Source organism: Schistocerca serialis, chromosome 1, assembly GCF_023864345.2.
Source record: "Schistocerca serialis cubense isolate TAMUIC-IGC-003099 chromosome 1, iqSchSeri2.2, whole genome shotgun sequence".
In the NCBI taxonomy this organism is placed as follows: Eukaryota; Metazoa; Arthropoda; class Insecta; order Orthoptera; family Acrididae; genus Schistocerca; species Schistocerca serialis.
In genome coordinates, this window is record NC_064638.1 from 529,204,662 (window position 1) to 529,230,166 (window position 25,505).

Here is a 25,505-nt window from a genome sequence, read left to right on the forward strand (position 1 = left end):
ATGGTCGCACTGCCTACGCTTTTGCTCACGCTGCCCATGTTGAACAGCGCTCCTTGCCGGCTGGCTGCAGTATTTTTACTGCAGAGCTGGTGGCCGTATTGTGCACTCTTGAGCATATGCGTTCCCGCTCAGGTATGTCCATCGTCATCTGCAGTGACTCCCTGAGCAGCCTCCAGGCCATTGACTGCTGCTATACCTCTTCTCTGGTGTCCTCTATTCAGGAGTCTGTTTTCGCCATTACCCGCTCTGGTCGTTCGGTGGTCTTTATTTGGACGCCAGGTCACATTGGCATCCCGGGGAACGAATGTGTTGACAGGCTGGCCAAAGGGGCGATCGACGCCCCAGCTTTGGAAATCAGCCTCCCGGCTCGCGATCAGCAGCTGGTGTTGCGCCGTAAGGTGCTTGGGATGTGGACTGCTGAGTGGCGTGACATGACATCCCTGAATAAACTGCGGGCTGTCAAGGAGACGACCGATGTGTGGCGCTCCTCCCTGCAGGCTTCTCGCAGGGACTCTGTCATCCTGTGTCGGCTGCGCATCGGCCATACCTTCGTGACGCACGGTCATCTTTTGCGTCAGGAGGATCCCCCCCATGAGTCGGTGTGGGTTCCGGCTGACGGTCGCCCACGTTTTGCTGGAGTGTCCCCGACTGCGCACCCTCCGGCAGTCTTTTAATCTCCCGGGCACTTTGCCTCTGGTTTTATGTGACGATGCCTCCATGGCTGACAACGTTTTAAATTTTATCCATGGCAGTCCTTTTTATGGTTCTATTTAGGGAGGTCCTGCACCTTTCCCTTTCTGTGTCTTTTGTCCTCGCGTCTCTCAATCTTTGTTGCTGTTTTGGTGTGTCGTCGGATGGTTGACTCTTTCCCTTTGTTTTGTTCTTGTGGTCAGTCACCCAGTCTCCGGCCATCTTATTTTCTTCTGTTCCTTTCTGTCTGGTGTTCATCTGTACTCTTCTTGTCTGTAGTGTTTGTTGCCTAATTTGTGTTCTTTTAGTGCCTTGGGGGGGGGGGGGGGGTGTCTCCTTCCCCTTGGGGTTTTACCTGTTCCGTGAATTCATGTCTCGCCTGTTTTTGGAATGGGGGACTGGTGACCTTAGCTGTTTAGTCCCCCTTAAACATCCCAACAACCACCACCATCCATCAACAGTCAGGATTTCTAGTGTGTTGTTCTTTGCAACGCCTCCCACCACTAAAAAAAAAAAAATTGTGATTGCACGAACTATTCACGATACCTGACCTTTTTTGGACACTATTGCTCTATTGATTAGGCTATTACACCATCAGCATTGTCAGATATTTCATTAACATTATTAACTTAAACATGTTCTAAGGGTAATGAAAGAAAAATGACTCTTTTTTTTAACATTACGCAAAAACTAATTATCATGACAATCTGATGCAAACTGAGCCCTTACTAGCACAGTAGTTTTGTAGTTGGAAGGCTTGATGAATACATTGCTGTAATAGCTTATTTTATGACGTTAAAATTAAAAAATTATTGTGTAGAATTTACACAAGTATAAATTTTACAATTGTTAACTACTTAACTAAGCCAGTGGTATAGAGGTCAGTCACTGAACACCAAAAATGGTCATATGTGGGAAATGTGCCATGAACAATTTAGTAGAAATCCTGACCGGTGGGGGCTGGCATGAGAGTGTGGATGAGTTTGAAGGTAACTTTTCTGTTTTCTTGAATAAGTCAAAAACTGTGACCTCTAGGGAAAACATATCTCAGTACAAAATCTAACTACATTAAATTTCCTACAATAAGATCCTGTTCATTTTTTTCTATAGGACTAATAGTTTGCGTGTAGTGAGCGAGAGAATATCAAAATCTTGCATGTGCTTTTTGAAGACCAGGTATAACATTGGGGGTTGCATAAAATGATGTTGGTTTGGGTAGCTGAATTAAACTGTATAGCAAAACAGAGGAGGCAGCAGTTTATTTTTTTAATTTTTTTCAGAGTTACTCAATTAATTTTAAATGGTGTAAGTGTGACTCACTAATTAGTATAGTGATAGTTTTTTGTTAATATAATATACAGATTGACTTTCAGCGCTCTCCTGAAGCCCTACCAAGTCAGAAATGTATGCAGAAATCTAAAATCTGGGACAAAATTAAAACTTATGAAGTTTTCCAACACATGGGCTTTTACAGTTGTGGAGGTGAAGGTAGAGTAAAAATAGAAATTCGTATTCAGAAGCCTGAACAGAATTTTTGTGACATGTGCTTTAGATGAACTTTGTTAGACAGGTACAGGTACATTTGTATCAGAAAAGAACTTCGTAGTAAAATTACTACAACCAATAGAAGACGGTGTTAACAACAATAAAGACTGCCTAGAAATGTATTATCTACTTTAGCCCTAAAGTGTGCCCAAAAGGAAGGGATGCAGGAATCCAAAAGAAGAAATGGGCATCAGATCAGGGTATATCATAGAGTAATCTTTGAAGAGAAGAGAAAAATAAAAGAAAGACTCTGAAAAGAAAAAAGATGCATATGTTTGAGTGGTTGAGGATAATAACCTTGAGAAATGATTTCAGAGCCAGTAGAACAGGTGAAGAGAGACTGTGGAATGAAGCCTATGGAAGATGAAACTTGAATAAAACTGGTTTAAGTTAAAGGGTGAGCCTGTGTTGTGGAACCATTTTAACAAGTAATATGTGGGAAATTCCATATTTTGCAACTGCAATCAGGTGTTATGTAGACCAGATACTTTTTACTTTATTTATTATTAGCTTGGTTGATCAAAACAAAGCACACAAAATGAAAGTGGCTGTATAAAAATGTGCAAATGATAAAATATTGTGTATCAGTACAGTGCAATGTGCTAAAAAAAAAGAATTCTTATTTGTAGAAGAATGCATGAAAATAATGTAGGAACCAAAAGACTGACCACTGAAGATACTTTAAGACTTTGGAGATGAGTGATGTAGCTCCTATGTCACAAGGATTATGCTGTAGAAAGGCGAGTGATGTAGGACTGGCATCGACAGTTCTCAGCCTTGTAAATGTATTCCAACATTTCTCTTGTGCCTATCATTGGTATAAAGTTACTCTGTGATGCTTGTACTACCATGATAAAACACAGATGGCAACAGCAGTATTGGCAGAAATGGAATACCAATGATATTATGTGTTACTTGCTTTGCAGTGTTCACGTTTCCCTTGCTGCCACATGCTGTGCCTCACAAGGTCACATGCAATGCAGAGGGCATCAATCGTTATTGGCTATTTCTTTCTTATTTATTTTGAAGATGGTTTTATAGTACAGTACTCAAAAGTAGAAAAGGCTAGCTAAAGATGTAATTGTACACAAACTGAAAAAAATGTACTTTCATTTTGCAGACAAAATCATTGCAGTTTGTGAAATTGGAAGACATTAGGAATGTATTTCTTCTGACAACAAAACACAAGTTGGCTGCATCCTATGTTTATGTCAAAACAAAATTAGGAATGACAGAGAAGGTGAAACATGGCTGCATTTTGGATTATAATAAAAGTATGGTTGGTATGGACCACTTTATCTGATACTACCCTTTTGTGAGGCAGCAAATGAAGTGGCAGAAGAAAGCTCATATTCATGTTTTTACAATGATGATTGTTAAATTGATGAGTTTATTTAAAAGTTGAGGCTTATTAGCAGACATCTTGTTGAATTCGCTACTGAATTGGCAGTGCCTCTAATAATCCAAGAAGGATGGCTTGGTTGAATCAACTTCCTCTCAAAATAATTCACTTGCAAGCAGACTTGGTGGAAGACTTTTCCTAAATTGACTCCAGCTACAGAAATGTCAAAGCGGCCTCAAAGGAGATGGGAAGTTTGTGCAGAATGAAGCAAGGGAAGATCTGGAAAAGTGACAAGGAAAGATACCAGGTACTACTACGAGGAATGTGATGTAGGACTTTGTTTTCTAAAATCCTTTGAAATTTTTAATTCTAATGCAAATGGAGCTAAATAACTACATTTTCAACCAGTTTTAATTTTAGTGCCAACAGGTTTCTAATTCTGTCTGCATTTAGGAAACAAAGGACAATGTTGTTTTCCTTCTTGCAAAAACTACATAGTTTAATTTCAATGTAAAAGGGATGTTCACTGATGTAAGTCTATGTCTCTTTGCATGGTTTCATTGAAAATAGACCCTTGTTCCAAATGCAATAAACTGACATAATTTCTGTGCTGTAGAAACTGCTCCATAACATTTAGAAAACTATGAGAAGGCACTGTCTCAGGTAGTTGAAATAAACCCTGGCAGCCTAGTCCTTGAGGTATTAAATAAAGCAAAATAAGTCTGATTCAAATAAGTCTTTATTGGTCATGAAAGACAGACTAACTCCCATATCTCTTGTAAAGTTGCAGTTGTGGAAGAGAGGCCTCAAAACAAAAAGAAACTATTTAAGTCTATTTATGTGAAATACAGACATTATTCACATTATATGATTTGATTTTTATACAAAATAAGAACCAAGTTATGTCGTACTTTGGCTTCAGATTCAGGAGGTGTGTTATTCGTATCTTCTTCAAAGTTGACATCATTGTTATACCTCTAGTCCACAAAGAATTAATGTTTTTGGAAATGTTTAATGCAGTTTTAAAACTGGCATTATGGCTGTGATTTACGTTACAGAGTTCAAAAGAATTGTTGTACGGTGATCAACAATTTCCTTTGAAGATGCTCTTAGCCTTCATTAGCTTGTTGAATTTGCGACATTGCAAAAATACATATGAAAGCTACAAATGTACATCAAAATATCACTATGGCAAACACTGCGTCTTCCGTTCCTGTTGTCTGAATCTTCCTCAACTAGCATGAGAACTTTTTCAACCAGAGAAAATGATGATAAAAGTTAGGTTTTCCCATTGTGAGATGGACCAACAGAAAGCTGTTGGAATATCGTAAAGTAGTACACAGTTCCACTTGTACTGTGAAATTCATCTGACAACCAGTTTTGGATGTTAAATAGCCATTTTCAAGTTGCATGTAATTGTGAAGCCACCCATTTGCGGCTGTTTTGGGAGTGTTACAAACACTTATGGTCTCAAGTGAGACTGTGGCCGTTCTTTACCGAGTTGTCCTACATTACTGAGCAAACTATAAATCTGCAGATGACATTTTCTTCGTTTTACTACTGGACACAGAAATATGTTGAGGCATTTTAGTATTACAGCAGCCACAGATGCTTGTAGTAGACATGATGCCATCCCACAAGACACTTTTACTTTCTGTAAATAGGAAAATGAACAATTGCAGTTATGGAAAAATAAGCCTCAGTGGTTGCAGTTAGTGAACTTACTGTTAATGACCAGCTTTCCATTTATTTGTATGGAAACCGCACACCAAGATTGGTTTAGTATGAAACGTTGACAGTAGTTATACCATAATTTCTTATGGTGAAACGAAGACCATTGGTTTGATGTTTTCAGATTTAAACCAAGACAGTACCATTGCCAATAATTGCTTCTTCGACGTCAGATAATGAGTAGGTTCAACCTGCGACACTCTTGTCACAGATTAAATATTGCAGCGTGATGAAGCCCAAGGTTTTTCAGTGAGTGAATTTGTCATTTCGGCTTTGGTGCACACTGCTGTACTAGTTAGTGTTGTATATCCAGCTTGCAGGATAACTTTTAATTTTTCTGACAACTGACATTGGTTTAAAGTGACAGGCAGATGTATTGAAAGTTTCAGGTTGCAAGTACTCAGTGCATCAATGACTGTGTTCCAGTCCATTCCATTAATTTCGGAGAAAAGTAATCCTTTCATTTGTAATATGTTGCGGTGACTTACTATTGAGTGACAGAACATTTAATGTCTTCTCTCATTTAAAGAGAATTTGACTTCGTGCATGCACACAGTTTTCCACTTACTGTAATGTTTAAGGTGCCATTTACTTTCTCCGCCACCTTAATTAAGTTTTTTTCTTCAGGTATTTCTGATCTCACGATAAGGAAAGTTTATTTTCAGATGAACACAAGTTATCCTGATTGTATATGTTCCTATTATCTGGATACCAGGTCCAGATGTTTGTAGTCAGAGTCTTTTGGTGTTCCAGAATTAGTGGGTTGAGGTATTTCTAGTAAGTGCAAAATATGCACAAGAAAAGAAGCCACAAATTCAAAGATGTGTAATAGCATAGTCAGGAAATTAGATTTATCTTTTTTTTAAAAAAATTATTTTGTTCAATGGAAGAAAAACTTCTTTACATACTTAGCAAGCCACTGTACGGTGTGTGGCGGGTGGTACCCTGTAGCACGACAAGTCATTTCCTTTCCTGTTCCACTCACAATTGGAGTGAGGGGGGAAAAAACAACTGTCGATATGCCTCCTTGCGAGCTGTAATTCCTCTTAACTTACTCTTGTGGTCCTTAACACAAAATGTACATTGTGGCAATACAATCATACTGCAGCCAGCTCCAAATGCCTGTTCTCTGAATTTCCCCAGTTGTGTTCCTCGAAGAGAACGCTGCTCCCTCCCACCTCCTGAATTCCCATTTGAGTTCCCAAAGCACCTTCGTAATCCTTCCATATTTTTCAAACCTCCTGGCAACAAATCTAGCAGTCCACCTCTGAATTGCTTCGATGTCTTCCTTTAATCTGACCTGGTGCGGATGCCAAACGTACGAGCAGTACTCAGGAATGGTTCGCACTAGTGTTCTACGTGCAGTCTCCTTTACAGATGAACCACACTTCCCTAATATTCTCCCAGTAAACTTAAGTCGACCATTCACCTGCCCTGCTACAGTCCTTACATGCGCATTCCATTTCATATCATTTTGCAATATTATGCCTTGATATGAGTATTTAACTGTGTCAAGAAGCACACTATTAATGCTGTATTTGAACATTACAGGTTTGTTTTTCCTACTCATCTGCATTAACTTACATTTTTCTACATTTACAGCTAGGTACCATTCATCACACCAAGTAGCAATTTTGTATAAGTCATCTTGTATTATCCTGCATTCACTCAATGATGACACCTTCCTGTACACTACAGCATCATCAGTAAGGAGCTACAAGTTTCTGCTCATCCTGTCCATCAGATCATTTATGTAACTAGAAAATAATGGTGATTCTATCACCCTTCCCTGGGGCACTTCTGACAATACCCTTGTCTCTGATGAACTCTCACCATTGAGGACTACATACTGGGTTCTTGTACTTAAAGTCTGCAAGCCACTCGCATATCTGAAAACCTACTCCGTATGCTTTTACCTTCATTAACAGTCTGCAGTGGGACACCATTTTCAAGGAATCAAGGAATATGGAATCTGCCTGTTGCCCAACATGCACACATTAAAAAAAGTTTTGCATCACCCCTGTTCCTAGAAATCCTGAAGATAGACGTTGACTGTGGATATTGTATCACAGACACAGTCTCTTTGACTGTTCAGAGATGTCACTAAACCCGCCCAAAGATGGAAACAACCATGAATGAGCAGCGCCTATTAGACAGAGGGGGTCCGACAGCCGATCAGTTCCAGTCATTCCACCAGGAAGTAGGTACACGGCTCGTGTTGTCTGTAGTTCAACCATGCCCAGACAGTCAATACCACAGTTCGACCACATCCGCATTATGTCTAGATGTCTCAGAGTGAACCAAAGTGATGTTGTTCGGACATTCAGGAGATACAGAGGCACAGGAACTGTTGATAACATGTCTTGCTCAGGCCGCCCGAGCGCTACTACTGCAGTGGATGCCCACTACCTGTGGATTATGGCTCGGAGGAACCCTGGCAGCAACATCACCATGTTGAATAATGCTTTTTGTACAGCTACAGGACGCCATGTTATGACTCAAACTGTGCGCAATAGGCTGCATGATGCGCAGCTTCACGCCCGACGTTCATGGGGAGGTCCAACTTTGCAACCACGACACCGTGCAGTGCGGTACAGATGGGCCCAACAACATGCCGGATGGACTGTTGAGGATTGGTGTCATGTTCTCTTCACCGATGAGTGTCACATATGCCTTCAACCAGACAAACATTGGAGATGTGTTTGGAGGCAACCCGTTCAGGCTGAATGCCTTAGACATACTGTCCAGCGAGTGCAGCAAGGTTGAGGTTCCCTGATGTTTTGGGGTGGCATTATGTGGGGGTCAATGTACACCACTGGTGGTCATGGAAGGCAACGTAACGTCTGTACGATACATGAATGCCATCCTCCAACTGATAGTGCAACCATATTGGCAGTCCTCATCGTGCACATCTTGTGAATGATTTCCTTCAGGATAATGACATCACTCAATTAGAGTGGCCAGCATGTTCTCCAGACATGAACCGTATCAAACATGCCTGGGATAGATTGAAAAGGGCCGTTTATGGACGACATGGCCCACCAACCTCTCTGAAGGCTTCTACGCCGAATCACCGTTGAGGAGTGGGACAATCTGGACCAACAGTGCCTTGATGAACTTGTGGATGGTATGCCATGACGAATAGAGGCATGCATCAATGCAAGAGGACACGCTACAAGGTATTAGAGGTACTGGTGTGTACAGCAATTTGGACCACCACCTCTAAAGGTCTCGCTGTATGGTGGTACAACATGCAATGTGTGGTTTTCATGAGCAGTAAAAAGGGCAGAATGATAATTCACAATAAAGGATGGCAGCCAAAAACAGTTGCAGGATAGAATTTTTTTTTATTAAAATTCTTGACCAAGGTTTCGGTACATATAAATATACCTTCATCAGAAGTACATTTCCTGAATAGAAAGACACATTCATTAGAAAAGCCATATCAACGAAAGTGAGAAACAGAAGCTTAAATAACGGTGAAATTGCTAAAGTAATACAGGCACACAATCTTTAGTACTTACTAAATTTACATCATGCACTGGAGAATAATGAAACAATTATGCCAAAAGGCGTCGTCAGTGATTAAAATATCATCTCCATTTGTACAACATGTGTAATGGGTACAGGATCAAAGCGAACAGTTTAACAATGTTACTTCGCCTATGAACTGTTGAGACACGAGTGTGAAGGCACTAAGGTAGATTGTTTCGCCGAGAGAGGGCACTTGCATGTGCCAGACTCGCGCATATTACAATCCATAAATACATACATAGCGCATCAAAATTATTAAAGGTTGTGTTAATTCAAACTTTGTCTTAATAAATAAAGCGTATCACGCCAATTAAAGACATATATGTAACTAGAAATATAGAACCAAATTTACTTGTGTCCTAGTGTCAAACGGATAAAGCTTGCGCTTGGAACATCTAACGAGAGAGGGCACTACTGTAATGCGCGAGAGTCTCGCGTAAAGTAGGCAGTGAAATACATACTAGCAAAACAACCAAAATGTTATAATAAAACAAACCATCTGTCTGTATGAATAAAACATAGTAGTCATTTAACCACACATACACATTGAAATTCATAATTAACAAACATCACAATATGTAGATCCCAACAAGATAGGAAAAGCGCATTTCACCGGCATCAGCAAGCAAGAAAATAACTGCTAGTCAGCCAGACTATATTACATTAAGGCAATGCCTTAATGTAATATAGTCTGGCTGACTAGGAGTTATTTTCTTGCTTGTTGATGCCGGTGAAATGCGCTTTTCCTATCTTGTTGGGATCTACATATTGTGATGTTTGTTAATTATGAATTTCAATGTGTATGTGTGGTTAAATGACTACTATGTTTTATTCATACAGACAGATGGTTTGTTTTATTATAACATTTTGGTTGTTTCGCTAGTATGTATTTCACTGCCTACTTTACGCGAGACTCTCGCGCATTACAGTAGTGCCCTCTCTCGTTAGATGTTCCAAGCGCAAGCTTTATCCGTTTGACACTAGGACACAAGTAAATTTGGTTCTATATTTCTAGTTACATATATGTCTTTAATTGGCGTGATACGCTTTATTTATTAAGACAAAGTTTGAATTAACACAACCTTTAATAATTTTGATGCGCTATGTATGTATTTATGGATTGTAATATGCGCGAGTCTGGCACATGCAAGTGCCCTCTCTCGGCGAAACAATCTACCTTAGTGCCTTCACACTCGTGTCTCAACAGTTCATAGGCGAAGTAACATTGTTAAACTGTTCGCTTTGATCCTGTACCCATTACACATGTTGTACAAATGGAGATGATATTTTAATCACTGACGACGCCTTTTGGCATAATTGTTTCATTATTCTCCAGTGCATGATGTAAATTTAGTAAGTACTAAAGATTGTGTGCCTATATTACTTTAGCAATTTCACCGTTATTTAAGCTTCTGTTTCTCACTTTCGTTGATATGGCTTTTCTAATGAATGTGTCTTTCTATTCAGGAAATGTACTTCTGATGAAGGTATATTTATATGTACCGAAACCTTGGTCAAGAATTTTAATAAAAAAAAATTCTATCCTGCAACTGTTTTTGGCTGCCATCCTTTATTGTGAAGAATTTTAACAGTTGCTGCTGCAGCCATGTTTAAAATCAGAATGATAATGTTGATTTTTATTCCAATTTTCTGTACAGGTTCCGGAACTCTCGGAACTGAGGTGATGCAAATTTTTTTGATGTGTGTACATAGTTCACACGATATGTGAGACAGGGCAAGCTGAGTTTTGCGTGGGTGACGCTTTTTAAAACTTCGCACATTTGTGGACAGAAGCTTTTCCGTCTCCAGGAAATTTATCTCATTCGAACTGAGAATATGTTCAAGAATTCTGCAGTAAACCGATGTTAAGGAATTGGTCCGTAATTTTGAGGTCCGTTTTTTTTCACTGATTATGCACTGAAGAGCCTACGATTTATCGTAGAAGATAATTAAGGAAAGGCAAACCTACATTTCCAGTCCTTGTAGACTTAGAGAAAGCTTTTGACACTGTTGACTGGAATACTCTCTTTCAAATTCTGAAGGTGGCAGGGGTAAAATACAGGGGGCGAAAGGCTATTTACAATTTGTACAGAAACCAGATGGCAGTTATAAGAGTAAAGGGGCATGAAAGGGAAGCAGTGGTTTGGAAGGGAGTGAGACAGGGCTGTAGCCTCTCCCCGATGTTATTCAATCTGTATATTGAGCAAGCAGTAAAGGAAACAAAAGAAAAATTCGGAGTAGGTATTAAAATTGATGGAGAAGAAATAAAAACTTTGAGGTTCACCGATGACATTATTATTCTGTCAGAGACAGCAAAGGACTTAGAAGAGCAGTTGAACAGAATGGACAGTGTCTTGAAAGGAGAATATAAGATGAACATCAACAAAAGCAAAATGAGGGTAATGGAATGTAGTCGAATTAATTCGGGTGATGCTTAGGGAACTACGGGGGCGGTTCAGAAAGTAACCTCCGATTGGTCACAGTGCGGGTTGTGGGGGGAGTAGCGACGCCATCTGTGCGTTCACGCACTCAACAGGTCAGTCGGCATCAAGCCGTGGTCGAGTGAACGTCGTACCTGCTCTAGTTTAGTTTTTGTTGCAGTTTGAAATATGTGCTGCAATAGAAAACCCCGCCAAATGTGAAGTGCGTGCTGTCATAAGGTTTTTTACAGCCAAAGGATATTCTGCAGCAGCTATTCATCGTAAGCTTTGTGCCGTGTATGGACCAAGAGTTATGAGTGAAGGAGTTGTCCGTGAATGGGTACGTTTATTTAAAAGTGGACGAGAAAACGTTCATGATGAAGAGAGGAGTGGTAGACCATCATTGGTGACTGACGAACTCGTTCAGACAGTTGATGCAAAAGTTCGTGAAAATCGACGTTTCTCAATGTCGGAGTTGTCTACTGGTTTTCCACAGATTTCTAAGACTCTCTTGTACGAGGTAGTGACAGCAAGATTGGGTTACCGTAAGTTCTGTGCACGATGGGTGCCCAAAATTCTTACCGACCACCACAAAACTCAAAGAATGGCCTCTGCATTAGACTTTCTGTCACGTTATGAGGACGAAGAAGAACCATTGTTAAACAGAATCGTGACCGGTGACGAAACCTGGATTAAGTACGTGAACCCTGAGACAAAAGAACAATCAAAGATGTGGGCACATTCAAATTCGCCTACCAAACCAAGAAAAGCCTCGCAAGATTTTTCTGCCAGAAAACTGATGGCAACGGTGTTTTGGGATGCCAAAGGGGTGTTGTTGGTTGAATTCATGGAACGTGGTACGACCATTAATCAAGACGTGTACTGTGAAACAATAAAAAAGTTACGACGGGCTATACAGAACAAACGCCGTGGTATGCTGACTTCCGGTGTCGTTTTTTTGCACGATAACGCCCGTCCTCACTCTGCTCGCAGAACAACGACCCTTCTTGAGTCCTTCAAGTGGGACGTTATCAACCATCCACCTTACAGCCCAGACCTGGTGCCAAGTGATTATCACCTCTTCATGCATTTGAAGAAATGGCTCGGGTCACAGCGGTTTGATGACGACGAAGAGCTCAAAGATGCGGTCACAGGCTGGCTCCAGGCACAAGCGGGTGATTTTTATGCAGAAGGAATTTCAAAGCTTGTGAAGAGATACGATAAGTGCCTCAATCGCTATGGAGACTATGTAGAAAAATAGTGCAAAGATGTAGTTGTAAGATGTATATATTAAAATATTTTTATTTAACTTGGTGTATTTTTTTAAATCAACCGGAGGTTACTTTCTGGACGGCCCTCGTAGATTAGGAAATGAGCACTTAAATTAGGAAATGAGCACTTAAAGTAATAAAGGAGTTTTGCTATTTGGGGAGCAAAATAACTGATGATGGTCAAAGTAGAGAGGATATAAAATGTAGACTGGCAATGGCAAGGAAAGTGTTTCCGAAGAAGAGAAATTTGTTAACATCGAGTATAGATTTAAGTGTCAGGAAGTTGTTTCTGAAAGTATTTGTATGGAGTGTAGCCATGTATGGAAGTGAAACATGGACGATAAATAGTTTGGACAAGAAGAGAATAGAAGCTTTCAAAATGTGGTGCTAAAGAAGAATGCTGAAGATTTGATGGGTAGATCACATAACCAATGAGGAGGTATTGAATAGAATTGTGGAGAAGTAGAGTTTGTTGCACAACTTGACTAGAAGAAGGGATCGGTTGGTAGGACATGTTCTGAGGCATCAAGGGATCACCAGTTTAGTATTGGAGGGCAGTGTGGAGGGTAAAAATTGTAGAGGGAGACAAAGAGATGAATACACTAAGCAGATTCAGAAGGATGTAGGTTGTAGTAAGTACTGGGAGATGAAGAAGCTTGCACAGGATGGAGTAGCATGGAGAGTTGCATCAAACCAGTCTCAGGACTGAAGACCACAACAACAACAACAACAACATACACTGAAGAGGCAAAGAAGCCTAATATCGTGTAGGGCCCCTGCAAGCATGCAGAAGTGTCACAATACGAGGCATGGACTCGACTGATGTCTGAAGTAGTGCTGGAGAAACTTGACACAATGAATCCTGCAGGGCTGTCCATACAAGGGGCTGGAAATCTCTTCTGAACAGCACATTGCAAGGCATCCCAGATATGCTCAAAAATGTTCATGTCTGGGGAGTTTGGTGGCCAGCGGAAGTGTTCCTGTAGCCACTTTGTAGCAATTCTGGACGTGTGGGGTGTCACATTGTCCTGCTGGAATTGCCCAAGTCTGTCGGAATACACAATGGACATGAATGGGTGCATGTTTATGTATGTGTCACCTGTCAAGAGTCATTCTAGACATCAAGGGTTCCCATATCACTCCAACTGCACATGCCCAACACCATTACAAAGCCTCTACAGCTTGAACAGTCCCCTGCTGACATGCAGAGTCCATGGATTCATGAGGTTGTCTCCATACCTGTACACATCCATCCACTCCATACAAATTGAAACGAGACTCATCTGATCAAGCAACATGTTTCCAGTGGCGGTGTTGAGGCATAAAGCTTTGTGTTGTGCAGTCATCAAGGGTACACAAGTGGCCCTTTAGCTTTGAAAGCCCGTATAGGTGATGTTTCGTTGAATGGTTTGCATGCTGACACCTGTTGATGGCCCAGCATTGAAATCTGCAGCAGTTGTGGGTGGGTTGCACTTCTGTCACATTGAATGATTCTCTTGAAGTCGTTGTTGGTCCTGTTCTTGCAGGATCTTTTTCCATCTGTAGTGATGTCGGGAATTTGATGTTTTATCGGATTCCTGGTATTCATTGTACGCTTGTGGAATGGTCATTCAGGAAAATCCCCACTTCATCGCTACCTCAGAGATGCTGTGTCCCATCGCTCGTGTGCTGACAATAACACCACATTCAAACTCACTTAAATCTTGATAACCTGCCATTGTAGCAACAGCAACTAATTTAAGAACTGCTCCAGACACTTGTTGTCTTATATAGGTGTTGCCGACTGCAGTGCCATCTGCTGCCTGTTTACATATCTGTGTATTTGAGTACGCATGCCTATACCAGTTTCCTTGGCGCTTCATTGTATATACAGGAGTCAACTGTGCATTTTCCAGTCACTTAGGAGTTTGCACTGGACAATATACTCAAGATAAATGCAAGTTAAATAAGGGGCCAAAGCCGCAGAGTACTCTTTATAAAACTGAAATTGGTTTCCTTCCAGACCTGGGATGTTACTTGTTTTCAACATTTTAAGTTGTTTCTCTATGCTGGGGATGCCTGTTACTATGTCCCCTGTATAGGAGTCTGTGCGATGGTCAGACGATGGTATGTTTGTACGATTCTTCTGCGTGAACGGTTTCTTAAAAGTGAAATTTAAAACTGTGGCTTTCTTTTGCAAATTTCTGCTGTCATGCTGTGAGTGAATAGGAGCCTTAGAGCCACATAGTGAATTTATGTAGGTCCAAAATTTTCTAAAAGTTTTTTGGCAAGAGTTTTTGCTGAGGCGTGACAGTGGTAATAGTCTTGTGCTTCACATGTCGATCTTTTTACATACGCATGAATCTCTGCTGACATTAGCCTTTGCTTCCTCAGCATTTCCTGAATTTCATCCTTAATCCACGTAGTTGGCACATATTTGTCCAGAGCTTCATTTACAGTCTGTTTAAATTTTATGCATAATCCTTCTGTCTCCATAATACTGGAACTAAATGATGTCAATTTATTGTCTTAATTGGGATACTAACAATTGCTTATCTGCTTATACTAGCAGAGATACTCTGATAGCCATCTTCATTGGACCTGCCAATGGTCTTGTGCTTTATGTGAAGTGTCAATGTTTAAACTGATACATTTTTTTTTTTTTCGTATGATTTTAACTTAGTGCTATAACTTCTGTTTTAGGGACATTCTGGAGAAAGCAGATGTAAATTCTTTAGATTTTAAAGAGGAGCCTGGATATATATATGCTGGTTGTGGTGACAACAAAGTTCATATTTTCGCTATAGAAGATGGGAGGCTTGTTAGAACACTGGAAGGACATGAAGATTATATTCATTCAGTACAAAGCTGCTCGTAAGTTCTGTTTGAAAATTTTGATGTACGAAAAAATGTTGGATTGTTTTAGTTGTGCTTCTTTTAAAATTTTCTGAGAAGTGTAATTTGTTGTTATGTCTTGAGGTTTCAGGAAAGGCTAATTAAAGAGGGAGAGCAGTACCAAGACTATGGCTTTCTTTTTAGTACATCTAATATAAATGAATTTACTGATGTTATTTTTCATTCTCTTGTTGTACACAGTGTTTTTGCAATGTCTCCTTATGGATAAACTGAAAACTGAGGTTACAGCAGAAATGGAAATTACAGATAAGTTAGATGCTTTGAAACATTAAATTTCTATGACTGTCAGTGATGATTCTAATGCTTGTAATATTTATTGGGAGAAACCTACCAGTTAAAACTGATACTGTTATTTTATTTCTGAATAACTGATATTTTCCGGTATTTGTTTGGCCTCGGTTGTACAGGTGTTTTTTATTTTTTACTAGTAATGAAGCAAAAAACTGAAATATCAATTAGCCATAGCAGCAGCACTAAATTTTTTTATTCTTAAGTAAACCTTTTTTGAAAAAAGGGAAATTTTTATCCACAAATTTTACATTGCTTTGAAATATTGCATTATTATAGAAAATGGAAAAAGTGATCAGTGCCACAATAAAAATGGCAACAGGAATGAGCCACAAGAATGGTACATAAGAATTGGTACAGCATTGCTAAGACGATAATGTCCCTATTGCATTGAGTCATGGCTTAAGGTACGTGTGTACGTCGAGAGTGCAAGACTTGCTCCCACCTGATCTGTATGGTAGTTTCTCACTGTTGCTGCTGTATATCCATTCAGAATGGCACCAACCTTAGTCTGAAAATATTTTTAAAATATAACATGACAATGAAGTACAATGTTTCATTTGCTTTAAGAGATTAAAGATTTGTCTGCCACTTCTATGAAACAATAAAACAGGAAAGATATTATGGTAACAGTAATAAATTAAAAACTTAGCAACAATTAATTCATAGTGTACAATAAAAATAGAAAGTAGCTGATCAGCTGCCTGTGCCTACATAATTGCCATTATGTGCTTGTAGCCCTTGCAAAAGGCCAAATTAAGACAAAAAACAGATGACATAAAAGTCATTGTACCGCATCATAACGTAAAAAAACTATACTGGAGAAACCAATGTTTCGGCCACAGTTACAGTGGTCTTCTTGTGGGTCTACTGGGTCTGGATTCTCAGCAGGCCCAGAAGAAGACTACTGTAACCTTCGCCGAAACATTGGTTTCTCCAGAATACTTTTTTGAATTATAAGATGATGTGATATACTCAGTAAACTTTTATACCAGTCAACTGGCATATGCAATAATATTACAAAAAAACCAAGGTTTTCAACCTCTGTTTTCACTGATTAAAACATGATTTTTGAGCAGAGTTTCAAAAAATTAGAATCAATAGGAGAATACTTGTGATTTTTTGTAATATTCAGCCACATATCACTTTTCAAGAAAAGCAGCAAACAGTGTATATTGTTTTATTTTATATTTAATATTTCGATTCTAGGTGTCTTGAAACTGAGAGAGCTACAATTTTTAAATCTCTTTTTGATTTGTGTTTTTGTTACAGAAAATAAAAGGGATAAAAAACTGAAAATTGGTTATTTCAGGAACCATTTATTTTGAGTGGTTTCATCAGTCAGGTTAAACTGGCGTGGGAAAAAACCGATATAACTGAAAATTGGTTGTTTCATCAGTAACTGCCATCCCTAGGAGGCATACTGGTTGAAGAAAGTGAAGCGGCTGAATGTTGTTGTTAGTATTTTTATTGAGCCAATTATAGCCGTAGAAGGAACTTGAGGTGTCTGGAAAGCAAGCAAGAAATATTATTGATACAGTTCCTAAGATAGTGAAGAGCCATCAAAGGCAACAGACAATATTTAGGATGTAAAAGAAATAATTCTTCATTGACGGATTATGTTTGTCACTGTTCCTGTGGTTCTGTTTTTTGTAAAAAGGAAAAATCCATCCATAATATAAATTGTAAATGCAACAACTCATTGAATAGTTTAGATGCTGAGTTGTCGATATGTGCATAAATGTGGCTGAGAACATCATTAGCTTTTGAATGAATCCACCTTCAGATCTACAGCACACACATGCACGTGCACAGCTAAATTGTCCAGGCTGACTGCATTATGTGGGTTATGTTGGATTTAGTGGGTGAGGACAGAGAGGAGGCAGTGAGTGGGTGGGAAGCGTGGCTGATGGCTGGGAGGGAGAAACAGCAAGTGCATGGAATAGGAGTATGTCACTGGTGAGCTCATTCTGGCTGCAGGTGGCGGAGTTGTGTGCAGCTCACTGACTTGGAGGAGCTTAGGACATCTGTAATTCAGGTTATGGAGTAGAAATTAATTGAGATCGAGGCTGTGAGGATTATGGGATTGAAGGATGCATTGCAAGAAAAATTTCTGTCTTCTGAATGAAGAGAAGTTGGTGTTGGGATACAGACAGCACAGGTTTCTTAAGTAGGCATTGAAGTGGAAAATCATGTGCTCTGTAGTGTATTCCACCTCTGGGTACTCAGTTTTCGTCGTGGCCACAGTTTGGTGGCTTCCAGGCATTTGAGTGGACAGTTTGTTGTGCCTACATAAAATTTTCTGTAGATATTGCGACAGAGCTGGTATGTGACACATCTATTTGCAAGGTGATCATGCATCTTGTTGAATAAGATAAACCTGTGATGGAACTGGAGTAGGTTGTGCTGTTTGGATATATCAGGCAGGTCTTGCACCTTGCCATTACACAGGATTATGATTCATGTGACAGTGATTTGGCAGTATGTGTGTGTGTGTGTGTGTGTGTGTGTGTGTGTGTGTGTGTGTGTGTGTGTGTGTGTGGTTACTCTGAGTATGTGCTGATTTGAAATTTCCTGGCAGATTAAAACATTATATCATTGCAAGATTCAAATCTGGAAACTCTGACTTTTAACATAGCATTCACCTCTCAGTGATGTGGAGATATGCATTTCGAAATATGACAACAATTTCAGGCTGCCATTTTGTCTTCCCTCATCTTAGCAGTCATAACTTGTACTCTTAATTCACTACAAATTCTTCAAAAAAACAGGCAGTGAGCTACTTAACTTTGAAGTATCATAATAAATATGACCAGTAATGAAAACCAATAACCTCATCATCAGGTGATGATTAGAGATTTACTATTAGAAATAATAAAATAGTTTTAACCCAGAGTTTCCCTACAATCATTTGAGAACAATTATACAGTGAAAAAATGTGAATCCAAACTATGTGGTGTTTTAATTTTAATGCTTTAAGTAATTTTGTTTCATTTTCATAGAGTATGTTCTTTCAGCTTTCTGCCTTCCTCAAATTAAACCTAGATGTCAACTCGATTCTTTTCATGGTGTGGCAAGGAAGTCTGCCATAAAGAGTCCACGACAAAGAATTGCGGCAATGAGTCTCTATAGTGTATCACAGTGCGTACTAATCAAGCTAAGCACGTACATCATTTGTGTTACTTATTAAATTTGTTCCACCCCAGCCAGCATCCTATACATATTGCATCAATCACAAGCACGTACACCCATGATTCGCATACAGTATTTACATTGTTTATAAACATATTACTGACATTGTGATGTGCTTTGATTGCTGTTATGAGATGTCACTCCTAATGCCAATTCAGTATGTAACACACAACATTCATGCCTCCAGACAACTTATCTGCTGTGCGCTGCTTAGATCATGTAAATTATATGAAAGTGATGGTAGTTAGTTACTTAATGTTGTTCTCCGAAGTTTTTTAATAACTCTGTGCCTTGTCCCACAGTCACCTGACTGTAGATACTTAATGACACCGATTTGAAGCTGGTCTGGTTGCTAGTTTCATATAATTAGGACTGATTTTAAAAATTTTAATGTGCCATTATAAACTATTCCTTAAGTAGTTAAAGGTTTGACACAGTAGTACAAATATTGGAGTTAGAAACTGTGTATATGTTTTGAGGCAGTGTACCTCACACTGTGTAAATACTCAAACTATATTCATCAAGTATTTGATAATGAGAGCACTTAGTGATCCAACAAACTTTGCACATAAAAACCCAGAGGTTGGGGGGGGGGGGGGGGAATTGTCATAACATCTTTATTTCTCAATATTTTTACCCCAGATTTTAATCACCTTCAAAGTACTTTCCATTGACCACAACATACTTCTTCGAACAATCCTTCTGTTGTTGAAAACAGTTTTTAAATTCACATATTGGATGTTCTTTTGCCTTCCAGTGGTTTTTGTTTTACCTCCTCCACAGTAGCAAAACGCTTTCCTTTCATGTCCATTTGAGTTTGGGGAACAAAAAGAAATCACAGGGTGCTAGATCCATGAGGTGGGGGGATGGGGGCAGGGGTGGTGGACAATTGGTGTCATGCCGTTTTTGGTCAAAAACTGCTTTATGGAGAGGGCGGTGTGGGCCGGCGCATTGTCACGATGGAAGAACCAGTTGCCTATGTGCCAGAGATCAGCCCTTTTCTTTCGAATACTCTCCCTCAGTCTTTTCAAAGCCTCCAATTAGAACTCTTGGCTGATGAACTCCACGTGCACAACACCTCTGAAATCAAAAAAACAAATGAGCATTGTCTTGATGTTTGACTTCACTCGGCGAGCTTTTTTGGGACGAGGAGAGCCACTTGTCACCCACTGGCATGATTGCTGCTTTGTTTTGGTGTCGTATCCATAGCACTACGATTCATCACCAGTAATTACCTTGGAAAAAAATTCAGGGTCGTCTTTGAGCTGATTTTGAAACTCCAAACATGTTGACACTCCCTTTCCTCATCCCTGAGAAGGCAAGGGACAAATTTGGCTGCAACTCTTCTCATTTGCAACTCTTAAGATAAAATCCTCTGAATTGAACTCCGTGATATTCCAGACATCTCACAGAGTTGATCAACAGTTTGGCGACAGTCTTCATGACCGAGAGCATTGATTTTGTTGACATTTTTGTCACTTCTTGACATTGAGGGGTGTCCTGAACAAGGTTGTCTTCAGCTGACTTTTCTCCATTTTTAAAATGTGGAAACCACTCGTAGACCCGGCGTGATTTTACTTAGGGCAGCATCCCCAGAAGCAGTTTTAAACATTGCAATAATTTCTGTGGCTGATTTCCCCAACAGGAAACAAAATTTCGTAGCTGCGCATTGCTCTCAACGATCTGCCATCACATTTTTACCAAAATGGGAAAAGTTATTTTACTAAAAGAACTCTCACGGGTGAACCGGCACCCACTGCGACACAGCTTCACACACCGACTGAAGTGGCATGACGGTAGTGGGAATCTGGTTGAACAATGGGTTCCCCCACTCTTCTTCCCCACCGCAGCCCGTTACTTGTGGGTCTTCCCTCGTAGGTTCAAATCTTTTCTAAACTTTTTCTCGCTTGTATGCTTAACATTGAATGGTTAACACATTAACTCATGTTAAAGTGTAATCAGAAGTTTTAAGCTTTTATACATGGAATTCGATTTTTTAGAGAATTGAGGGCTTACTCATTTACTCTATTGCCTTGGAACCGTTCGAGGTTGCTTTAATAATGAGTTCTTCATACTGGTCTGGTAAGCCCAGTCACCAATGTTATTTAATATTATTCCCATTTAATATTACTAAAGGCTTGTCTGAAATTGCATGTAGATATTGTAGAGGTCAATATTGCATTGATATGCTTGTTTGTATATGTCTCAGTCTGAACATCTGACCTGTTTTAGATCTGTGAGCCCTAAACCATGCTGGTACTCTCCCAATATCTCATTTGCATAGGATACTTAACCTATTATTTAAAGATCCAACTGGGATGTTGTATTTTAAATATCTTAATATTCAAAGCTCCAAATGGAATTTTGTATTTTGCCTGCAGAAAGTAATCTCTCTGTAATTGGAACAGCAGATCTTATCAGCTTCTTAAATATTGGCTAGATAACTGCAAGTTTCATATTTCTGGGAGTTTTTACTTTATGAAATGAAATGCACTACTTCCTCCTCTCTTCGTGAGCTCTGCTTTAGTCTTATCACTTTCAGATACCTTACAGTTTTTCAAACTTTAGAGGATTCTTTGTACTTCTGTAGCCTCAATAGCCTGCAGTTCTTCTGTTTAATGTGACAGTATTTCGTCCCGCCTCATGTCACCACCAAGAATCTCTTTGGAGTGTTCTCCCTTCTGCCTATTATCTTGTACTCGTCAGACAACTGATTTCCATGCTATTCCATTCATGCTGTAAGTTTTGGTCTTTATTCTTGGATTCCAACAAAATGTCGTGTATAATTTCCTACTTATAACATATGTTAATGAAATCTGGATTATACATGTTCTTGACAGTGTGTCTTCAACTAATTGTACCAGCACATACTACAGAATGTAGTGAGAAATGTAAGCTGGATCATAAAATACTTTTAAGAAGTGAAGCAATGTCGCTGTTTTGGATACAAGGTCCATTGAATGCTGAATTGTTCCTGTGGTGTTATTTGCACTGGATTGCTCAATGGTCTGACTGAGGCAGAAATCCAAATGTACCTCTCTGATCAGGGTGTCATTGCCATCCATCAGGTTATGAAACAAGTAGGTAGCTCCTTAGTACTCACACACACTCTATTTCTCAATTTTGATAGAGTGGTTCTTCCATCAAAGATCAAAGCAGGTTATGAAGTTATCACAGTCAGACTGTATATTCTGAACCCGATGTGCTGCTACCAGTCCTCATTACAACCACACTTGAGAGTCCTGTCAACACCCAGCCAAATGTGTGACATGTGGAGGGATGCTCACGAGAGCGATTGTCTGCCTCCTTATCCCCACTGCATCAACTGCTATGGCGACCATGCTGCCTCATCCCATTATTGTCCCATGTATCTCGATGAGAGGGCTGCCCACTGGATCTGGGTGAAAGAAAAAGTGCTTTACCTGGTTGCTCACAAGTTGTTCGCTGTCAGAAACCCTCCATTCTACCTTCTGTCACCTACAGTATTGTTCTTGCTACATCTTGCTCCATGGACTGTTCTTGCTACATCTCGCTCCATGGAGGACTTGACCATGCAGACATGGAACCTCAAATGGAGCACCGCAGTTGTGTTGTGAAATTGCATGGCGACGTGGTAGTGTCCGCGTCTCCTTCTCCAGCTGTGGGGTGAAGTCACCAGCTACACAACTGGCAGACCGGTAAGGACAGAAGAAGTACTTTCGTGAAGACTTCTATGTCCCTCGAGCCAACCAATATCTGAATCTTCCTCTGCCAAGTGGAAAGGCTCAAAGAAGTCAAAGGCAAACGGTCTTCTCCTTCATTGACTCGAAGATTCTCTTCGTCAGTGTCACCACATGATAACCTCGCCTGGCCAACCGCCATGTCACCAGTGCGCACCACCAACAATTTTTCTGCCCTGGACTCCGCAGGTGGACAGAAGGAGAGTGCCGACACCCTTAGACCTCATGGAGCAGTATCCTCCTGCCTCTGTGCCCTGTACCAGCGAATCTTTAGAAGGCTGGCACTTGGCAGCTGCCGAGGTGACAACCCTTCATTTTATCCTCATCATGACTCTCCTTCAATGGAACATTTGCAGCCTTCGATGCAACAAAGAGGATTTACAGCTGCTCTTAGAATTGCAGTGTCCACTTGTTTTCTGCCTTCAGAAAACAAAATTGCGTCATCACGGCTGCTTTGAGCTCTCGCATTTTTCCCGGTTCGTTTTGACCTTGACCTTTTCTCTTTGAGCTGTTTACATCCCTCCGTCACTCAGTGCCACCAAGGAAGACTTCCTTCAGCTTATTGTGCAGCTGCCTCACCCCTTTTGCTACTTTAAAGTGCACCATCCCAGAACCTGTCTGAGAGGTGCCCTTTTATCCGAGCTTTCTAATCAAAATGACCTCTTCTTCTGTAACACAGGAGCACTCATGTTCCTTTCAGACTCCATGCACACCTATTCTCATTTGGATTTATCCTTCTGCACTGCCCAGCTTGCTCATTGTCTCGAGTCGTCTGTTCTCTCTGCCAGCTGGCCGCTGTGGCCGAGCAGTTCTAGGCGTTTCGGTCCGGAACCGTGCTGCTACTACGATTGCGAGCTCAAATCCCGCATTGGACATGGAAGTGTGTGATGTCCTTAGGTTAGTTAGGTGTAAGTAGTTCTAAGTCTAGGGGACTGATGACCTCAGATGTTAAGTCCCATAGTGGTTAGTGCCGTTTGAACCAATCTCTCTGTCACATTCTTGAGCGACCATTTCCCGTGTGGTATCCATTTGCTGACTCCTTCCCCATGTACTTGCCCAACCAAATGGGAGCTTACTAACGCCGACTGAAGCCTTTACTCCTCCCAGACAATCTTTGAAGAACAACATTTTCCCATTTGTAATGGTCGTGTGGAATATCTTACAAATGTTACCCTTACCGCCTTAGAACATTCCATTCCTTTCCCTTCCTCTTTACCATGCTGTGTTTGGTCCCTTGGTGGACTGAGGCATGCCATGATGCAATTTGCACACAGGGATGTGCTCTCCGCATTTTAACCATTTCCTATGATGTCAGACTGCATTCACTGAAAATCGTTGCATGCACAGTGTCATCATGTTCTTTGGAGTAGCAAAAAAGCTAGCTCAATTTTGTTCACTAGTTCTTTTAACAGGTCCACTCCTTCTTCCATTGTGTGGGCCAACCTCCGACAACTCTCTGGGACCAAGATCTGTTCCCCAATTTCTGGCCTGACAGTAACAGACCCTACTGCTATCTCCAACACCTTGGGCTGCCATTTTTTTCAGAGATTTCGATCTCCTCCTGCTATCACCCTGCCTTCCTCCATCGGAAGTGAGTTGGGGTGGCTCAGGTGATACTCTACTCTTCTCAAAGTCGTGAGTGCTACAATGCTGCCTTTACTATGAGTGAGATCAAGCTCTCACTTCATACCTATCCTCTGTCCCAGGGCCAGAAGTTGTTCACATTTAGATGTTGCAGCATCTTCTCTGTGAGCAAGCACTTTCTGCTTAATATGTACAACCGCATCTGGGCAGAAGGCACGTTTCCCAGATACTGGGCCGGCCGGATTGGCCGAGCTGTTCTAGGCACTACAGTCTGGAACCGCACGACCGCTATGGTCGCAGGTTCGAATCCTGCCTCGGGCATGGGTGTGTGTGATGTCCTTAGGTTAGATAGGTTTAAGTAGTTCTAAGTTTTAGGGGACTGATGACCTCAGAAGTTAAGTCCCATAGTGCTCAGAGCCATTTGAACCAGATACTGGCATGAAGCCACTGTCATACCCAGGACAAACATCTTCCTTCTAGCTACTGCCCCATTTATCTCATCAGCTGCGTTTGCAAGGTGCTGGAACGTATGATTCATGCCCGGCTGGTATGGTGGCTTGAGTCTCACAATTTACTAACCTTTGCATGGTGTGGATTTCGAGCATGCCATTCTGCAATTGTCCATCTTGTTACTTTGTCCGCCCACGTTATGAGTAGTTTTCTGCAGAAATCCCAGACTGTGACCATGTTTTTTGATTTGGGAAAGGCCTACGACACCTGCTTGAGTGATGATATCCTCCATACTCTCTACATGTGGGGCATCTGTGGTTGCCTACCCAGTTTCCTTGAGGAATTTTTAAAAGACTGGGCTTTCAAGTTACGTTTGGGTTGTGCTTTGTCAAACACCTTTATCCAGGAAAACGGTGTGCCTCAGGGTTCCATCCTGAGCATTGTCCTCTTTGTTATGGCCATTAATCCTATAGTGGCTAAAGACATCAGTGGCCTAGCAGCATATGACACTGTGTGGCTAAATGGACTGACTCCTGCTGAAGTTAAAAATGCATGTCCCAAGTAAGAAACTGACGACACTTGTGGGAAATATGTTAACCAACCTCTACTTCAAGGTCAGCATTGGACAAAAACAGAGCAAGTCATTTACTTAGAAAAATGGGCTCTCTCAAGGGTCTGTCCTAGCACCCCTACTTTTCAATCTGTACACCAGTGACATGCCAGACATTGTTAGCACAAAGTTTTGCTATGCCGGCAACCTTGCCGTAACGGTACAAACCAGCACACTTGAGGAAGGAGAAGCTATATTATCTAGAGACTTAGAAACTCTCAACACATACTACAA

General features: G+C 40.6%; 1 protein-coding gene across 5 annotated transcripts in view; it reads left to right on the forward strand.

Moving 5' to 3' along the window:
• Positions 1–25,505, forward strand: part of LOC126474917 (THO complex subunit 6) — a 67,989-nt gene that overhangs the window by 11,425 nt on the left and 31,059 nt on the right. For all 5 annotated transcript variants that reach the window (XR_007586605.1, XR_007586602.1, XR_007586603.1 and 2 more), the window contains exon 3: positions 15,216–15,386. Coding sequence is in view for 1 of the 5 variants with exons in the window: in XM_050102425.1 (XP_049958382.1) it covers positions 15,216–15,386 (171 nt within the window). In the remaining 4 variants the exon portion in view is untranslated. The remainder of the gene's footprint in view (positions 1–15,215; positions 15,387–25,505) is intronic.